General features: G+C 51.0%; 1 protein-coding gene across 5 annotated transcripts in view; it reads right to left on the bottom strand.

The window, feature by feature from the left end:
* The window catches only part of LOC102196346 (myb-related protein B-like), an 8,756-nt gene extending 2,535 nt beyond the window's left edge, over positions 1 to 6,221 (bottom strand). The window contains exons 1-14 of one of the 5 annotated variants that reach the window (XM_005754229.2): positions 6,113 to 6,221; positions 5,414 to 5,468; positions 4,652 to 4,745; positions 2,884 to 2,955; positions 2,631 to 2,726; positions 2,324 to 2,544; positions 2,093 to 2,252; positions 1,861 to 2,013; positions 1,648 to 1,776; positions 1,309 to 1,413; positions 993 to 1,120; positions 813 to 906; positions 644 to 733; positions 96 to 284 (exon numbers count right to left, since the gene is read on the bottom strand). In XM_005754229.2, coding sequence (XP_005754286.1) covers positions 96 to 284; positions 644 to 733; positions 813 to 906; positions 993 to 1,120; positions 1,309 to 1,413; positions 1,648 to 1,776; positions 1,861 to 2,013; positions 2,093 to 2,252; positions 2,324 to 2,544; positions 2,631 to 2,726; positions 2,884 to 2,955; positions 4,652 to 4,745; positions 5,414 to 5,439 — 1,557 coding nt within the window. In that variant the 5' untranslated portion in view covers positions 5,440 to 5,468; positions 6,113 to 6,221. The other 4 variants (XM_005754231.1, XM_005754230.2, XM_005754232.2 and 1 more) reach the window with 4 other exon arrangements.
* Between the last annotated feature and the right edge of the window lie 960 nt (positions 6,222 to 7,181).

Here is a 7,181-nt window from a genome sequence, read left to right on the forward strand (position 1 = left end):
ACACACACACACACACACACACACACACACACACACACACACCTTAATCCTGTGACCTGCTGTGACCTGTTGGGATGCTGGGTTCAGGTTGTTACCTCAAAGGGGTGGGTGGGGCACTCAGGTGAGTCCAGGTAGCCCACCTGGCTCCACCACACGTCCAACCCTGACTTTGAGAGGGGGCTGTCGAGGGAGAAGCCACACTCTGCCTGGACTTGCTGCTGCTGAGCTGAGGTGGGGTCAACCTGCACGTCCAGGATGGAGGTCAGCAGACTCTCGCCCTGAATCTGGAAGTCAGAGGTCGGAGGTCAGACCCGTGCAGCCCTGCGGCGTAACCACAGCCTGCTGTGTGTGCGTCTGTGTCACGAGCATCATGTTAGCGCAGCAGATTAAAACGGATTTAAACAATGGCGTTGCTAGGCAACCCGGCATGCCACAGCGACCGAAGTCAAAGGAGCTTGCAAAGGAAGTGACAACTCCATCAAGAAAGCGACCGAAGTGACATCGTGTGCGAGGTCGCCCTCGGTGATCCCATGTTCACGCAGTTAGCACAGTCAGAGCGGCGATTTGACCGCCGATGTCTCCCTGTTCCCTCAGTGACCTTTAACCTGTCCACAGCACGACATGTTAGTGAGGAGCGTCTGACCTCAGAGCTGCTGCCCGACTGCTGACTGTCAGGATCCACGCTCCGGTCCTCCCACATCAGAGTCATCGTCAGACTGGAAGACACGGAGACCTGAGGGACACGGACGGCAGCTGATTATCGACTACGTGCTGATTACTGAGCCTGATGATTCATACTGAGCACGGCTCACCTCGCCCGGGCTCGCACTGATCTTCAGAGGAGTGGGTGTTTGAGGAGCAGATGTCAGCGACACTCTGACCTTCTCTCGGATCTCTGGGGGCGTCCTGAACACAGCAGCCCGCCTCAGTTCACTCATCAATACTGACATTGAACTGTGGCGTGCTCAGAGCGAGTGAGGTGGTGGGCGTACTGCGTGCTGGAGCTGCACTGTGGGCAGGCCTCCTCCTGATGGACGGGGTGTTGGAGGGCGCAGACGGGGGTGGAGGTGAGAGGTGGACACTGCAGCTTCAGCTTGTCAGCAGCGCACAGACTGAAGAACTAAACGAGAGAAGACATCAGAGCTGGAGAGCGAACACGCCCTCTCCGCACATGCCCGCTCCGCCCACGCCCTCTCCGCACATGCCCGCTCCGCCCACGCCCTCTCCGCACACGCCCTCTCCGCACACGCCCGCTCCGCCCACGCCCTCTCCGCCCACGCCCTCTCTGCACACGCCCGCTCGACTCACTTCTGAGGGAGAGAAGTTCAGAGCTCCCATCTGGCTGCTTCTGCTCCACGAGGGCGATGAGCAGTCGTCCTCGCCGTCCAGCTCCTGCTCTTTCATACCTGCAACCTGCACACAAACACCGGCTTTCACCTAAAGCGGCACGCCGCCCTCTGCCGGCTCGACCCGCAGCTGAAGTTCGGCTGCTACGCCAAGGTCAGCGAGGGCGCCGAGCGGCACGGTTACACCTGCCAGGCGTTAGCTCGTGCTGCCGACTGCTGCCGATTCTGCTTTCTGTTAATATTTGATTCTAAACTAAACCCCGCCTTCTTCACTGTGAGGTCAGCAGGTGTTCACTCTTACGCTGCTCTCCTTCAGGCCCATGGCGGAGAGGTGGCCGTCGTTTCTGTGCGGGCAGACGGGCAGCAGTGCTGGGGGCTGTTTCAGGGATGATGTCACTTCCTTTGAGTCGTGGCTCCATGTCTCCAGGCTCTACGATTAAAAAGTCAGGTTAGAGGTGGAGCAGAGGTGAGAACAGCGAGCCGTCAGCGAGTCTGACAGTCAGACGGTTACCACCTCCATCAGGTCCACGGACGCTACCGGTCTGCTCGTGCTCAGAGATCTGGGGGAGGAGGAGCACAGAGGGGCGGAGCTCCCGTGGCGCATGCACACGCTTTGACTGCAGGAGGCGCAGCTGGACTCGTCCTTTGAGGTAGAGAGACTGTCAGCCTGCAGGACGACATGTCAGCATTACTACCAGCACGCCACTGACCTCTGACCTCACAGACAGTGCCAGGCAGGTGGTGACCTTTGCAGGGATGCTGCAGGGGAGGCCGCAGCTCTTGGATGCCGGTGCCGAGGTGGAGGCGACGTAGGAGCTGTGGAGGCGCAGGACCTGCAGGTATCCCTCCTTCTCCACTTTTCTCTTCAGGGTGGAGTTCCAGTGGTTCTTGATGGAGTTGTCCGTCCTGAGAACACAGAGAGGTCAGCGGGTAACCACACACGAGCACTGCCCACCCGCCCCCACCGGTTCCCGTGCCTGCCGGGCAGCAGCTTGGAGATGTCGGCCCAGCGGTTTCCCAGCAGCCTGTGCGCCTGGCAGATGACGCGGTCCTCGTCCAGCGTCCAGCTGCTCTTCTTCACTGTCGGGTTTAGGTGGTTGTGCCAGCGCTCGCGGCACTGCTTCCCATTCCGGGTGTGCAGGTGTTTGGCGACCAGCGACCAGCGTTTCACGCCGTACTTCTGCACCAGCTCTCTGACCTGCACAGGAAGTGACATTGGAGCATGAGCGATGACGGATGCGACGAGGGTCTGACTCTAAGGGGGGCTCATGTGACGGTCCTCACCCTGTGATCCTCCTCCTTCGTCCACGGACCTTTGACCAGGTCTGGATTCTTTATCTGATGCCACCGCCGCTGACACTCCACTGGTGACCTTTGACCCTGAGGCAGACACAGAAGGTGGCGTATGTTCAAACTGCAGAGCCACGAGGCGCTTCCTCACCTTCACTGTAACGGTCTGTGAACTACTCTCTCACCCCGGTCACGGCTGTGGTCACAGGTCGTTTAACCGGAGTGACCCTGAAATCAAACTACTCACTCTGAAATGAAGGGAAACTGAAGACCAGCAGTTTGCGCCGAGGTCGTTCACCAGCCGCTGCAGCTTCTCGTCCTGAGGAGGGAGAGCAGTAGCTCGGTAACGCCTCCACACTGGGCCATATCATACTGTTCACGGTAACACCGGTGTAATGTTGGGCAACGATAGGAAAATGAAAGATGGCGATAGAATATGGGTAAAACGCGCATGCGCAGTGCCTTTGTTTTCATACGCACACGGCGGCGACGCAGAACGAGAAGAGCGAAAGCCGATCGTTGAATGAAACGATGAACCAGAACTGGTTTGTAAGAATGCTGCAGCTTCACTGGTGTGGAACTGGTTTAGCTTTCGTCCGTCAGATACACAACAAAGCACTATTTTTGGTAGCGCATGCTAGCGGGCCGTCGTTATTACCGTGTTGTTTGGAAAATACGGCGCACTTAAAATCATCCTTTGATTTTTCTGAAAGTCGACAGAGCCCCTTATAACCCCGTGCACCTTATGTATGAACTCTGGTTGTGTTACTGACCTCGAAACTATTTTATGTGCACGGCGCTCGAAAATCTGTCAAATGTTTCAGTACGACTTTGCTAAGCTACGAAGCCGCACCGCTTGATGGATTGTGGGAGCATTACGGCTATCGTAGGCGGAGCCTCGCGGAGTGATACGTACTGTGCTTTAACATAATGTTACCGTACTGTGTGTGTTTAACCTCTTTTTAAGTGTTGTGGATGTTATACATGGTTATGCTGAGGATGTGTCGGCCAGTTTCCACTGGAAATGCTTTTTGGTTAAACTGTCAGCACGAATTTGCACTGTTACATGTTTATATTTATTTTAATGCAGATAAAACAGCTGCTTGTTGAAGTGAAAATACATTGATGGGTTTTTCACTAATAAACTTGTGGAGTTGTAAAGCATTTTGTCTCGTGTCAATTATATCGTTATCGCAAATTTTCAAATGTATATCGTGATAAATATTTTTGGCCATATCGCCCTGCCCTACGTCCGAGCATGCTCAGTCAAAGTGTGCGACGTCGGTCTGAGCCAATCGGCTGCACCGTTGCGTTTGATAAACAATGACCAAAGCCCGAGCTTTCACAGCTCACCCGCTAACACGCGTGTGAGGTTAAAGCTGGATTTACACCAGGACAAGTCAAACACGCGGAAGCGGGACATCAACCCCAGAGTCAGCTGTGAGCGCGAGCAGAGAAGCTTCACCGTGGCAACGGGTAAATAAAGAGCAGAGCCTCCACTTTAATCACATGACGGCGTGTCAGTGCTGACCGTCATGATCGTCTTTAACGGGACAAAACATTTGATCGATTTTGGTACAGGCACAGTTTACTGATGGTTATCAGTTGCCCGTAGCAACAGACTGGATCTGCCCTCCAGTCGGTTTTTATAAGAAAGGTGCGGTTTATGACCATTTCATTTTGTCTAGCTTCTCTGCTTAGGCTGGTGCCTGACATTCACCAAGAGGGTGGAGAGCCCCACGTACCCGGGACTCTCCACCCTTTGGTTGTAGATCCAGATGCAAGGAGGAGTCCGAGACAACAGCGAGCAGCTTAGGTCACACAGTCTGTTACCATGGTAACACCCACCCACCACTTCATCTTAGAGTTGTTAGCTAACCCTGTTTCCTGGAGTACGTCCCCCAGTTTGACTCAGAGCTTTAGATTCCTGTGCCTTCATAATAAAAGTGTGCAGCTGGAGGGCTTTTACTGTGAAAGAACACAGGATGTGCACAGAGTGTTGCATCGTGTGTTACCTCGTCTTTTGTCCAGGTAGGCTTCTGTAGAGCGGCTCTGGAGAATCGACCCCCCGGGCCGTTACGTGCCCAACAGCTGGAACGACCCTTCATACTGACACAGAACACACATGCAGCCAATCAGCACGCAGCTCTCTGCATTACACTTCAAGTGAATTAAAATCAGTAAACTTCTCTACAGTGTGACCTGCTGCCCCCTGCTGGTGGGAACTGGGGAGAGGCAATGACAAATGTACCAAAATAAAAGCAGCTGCAATGTCAGGTGACGTGCAAGAGCCCACTGGACACAGGAAGTGTTTTAAATAGGTGAGGTCAGACGCCAGTGGGGACAGAACGCACTGTGGCCGATGAAGGGGGCGGGTCCTGGAAGCGTCAAGCCGATAAAACGCATCACGGTGACATCACATCAGACACAGACACGAAATCTGCGCATGCTCGCCAGGACACGTTATCAAGTACACCTGCTCAACTGCTCCTCAGAGCAAATATAGAAAGCCAATCACAGGGCAGCAGCTTAGGGATGAAGAGGAGCTGCCGAGGCTTAAACTGAGCACCAGAGTGATGAAGAAGAGTGACGTCAGCTAACGTGGCAGAGGTCAGAGGTCAGAGGAGTCTGATTCTCTGACCTGACCCTGCAGGAGCAGAACCAGGTCTGCCCCCTACAGGCGACACAGGAGTGCTGTTCAGTTATCGATCGTTCGATGGGACGATCGATAACTGAATCTGTGGAAACAGCCAGTGTGTGTGTGTGTGTACTCTCACCAGCACCTGCTGCTCCTGCTGCTCATCTCTGCTGCTCAGAGGGAAACACGAAGACCTGCGCACACACACACACACACACACACACACACACACACACACTGTTTCATTTCAGATACAGTAACAAAAGACAAGTTAATGCTAGTAAATCTCCACCTCAGTATTCAGTCTTTAATATTTGTGAACTTCATTAATTCTAATAAACTGAATCAGACTCGATTCTTCTCGGTGTTCACTTTTCTGTCTTTTTCTTTTTTTAATGTCAATGTCTTTTTTTGATTAAATTAAAAAGAGACTGTAGTTTGATGGTTTTCCTTTGAATACTTGCAGACTGATGTGTTCAAACGCTTTCAGCGCTGCCTGTTGACTGTTCCCTTAAATGATTCAGAGCTCTCTCCCACAGATTTCCGCAGACTTGAATTAGCAGATTTTAATTAAAATTCATTTAAAATTAGACTCTTTCAAAGTAAAAGCCTCACGGGGCTGGCCGTTGGTGGCGGTTAGGCTAGCAGCGTTAGCAATGGGCTAACCCGAGAGCCGCGGGATGGAGACTTCAAACCGCGTTAAAGTGTCAGAGAAACTTTAACTTTAACTCGGTGCCTCTCTGGGCCCTCTGTCCCGTACAGCAGCGGTCCAGTCTGAGACGGTTTTCCCTTTAACTAGTCAAAAAAAACAAAACAAAACGTTTTTCTGTTAACTTACCGGCAACAATTGGAAGGAGAATCACGTGAGAGTACTGGAAGTCTCGTTCTGTGATTGGGGAGGCCTCGATGACGTAATATCGCGGTTTAATTTTTTTTAATGTACCCCTTGTTCCTCTCTCCTGCATGCAAATGCATTCATTTTTAATTTTATTTTGTTGTCCTTTTTCTTCATTTCACGTATTTATTTTTGCTGGTTTTTTTGTTTTCTCTGTGATCCGTCTGTTTTATTATTTTCTTGTACAGATACAGTCAGAATTACAACAATCGGCATGATAACAACAAGCTGAAATTTAAATAATATTACCAAAGAAGTGAAATCTCCAAACTGAATCTAACTCATTTTGAAATGTAATCTGGTTTCTTTTGTTTTGTTGTCCCGCTGACTGTTCAAGGTTTGTTTTTTTACATGATGCTATAAAAACACCCATCTTCACTCTGACCACGCCTCTCTACAGGTGGATGCTGGATGTCATTAAAGGTGAAGATGACAGCTCAGTAGTGGCAAGTTACATCTCTAAGGCTACGTTCACACTGCAGGTCTTAATGCTCAATTCCGATTTTTTGATCAAATCCGATTTTTTTGTCTGCTCGTTCACACTACAAATAAAATGCGACAGCAAACGCGCTCTAGTGTGAACGCTCAAAGCGGCCCGCATGCGCAAAAGAAGACGTCACACACAACGCGCTCTGTTTAGACCCAGAGCAACAGTATTGTTTGACTGATGGCCCTTAATATAAAGACTTCGGACTTCACGTTTCCCAATTTTTGCTTTAAGTTATTTTGTTATTTATACAATAATGTAAATAATCTAATAATGATCCTTATTGCTGTTTAAGAGAGGAGCGGTGCGTCAAAGGATAGCTGCAGATTTCTGTCAGAATCTGCAGATTATACAGTACAAATAAAATGTTTACGTTGTCTTCCCAACAGTTTCACTGACATCTACACTGGATGGCCAGGAAGCGTTCGCGATGTCTTCTCGGGCGCTGATAATTGGCTTCAGTCTTGTGTCGGTGACGTAAAAGACGGATTTAATGCGACTTGACCGTTCAAACAGCAGTCGCTT

This window comes from Pundamilia nyererei, unplaced genomic scaffold (genome assembly GCF_000239375.1).
Source record: "Pundamilia nyererei isolate P.nyererei 1_Seehausen unplaced genomic scaffold, PunNye1.0 scaffold00527, whole genome shotgun sequence".
NCBI lineage: Eukaryota > Metazoa > Chordata > Actinopteri > Cichliformes > Cichlidae > Pundamilia > Pundamilia nyererei.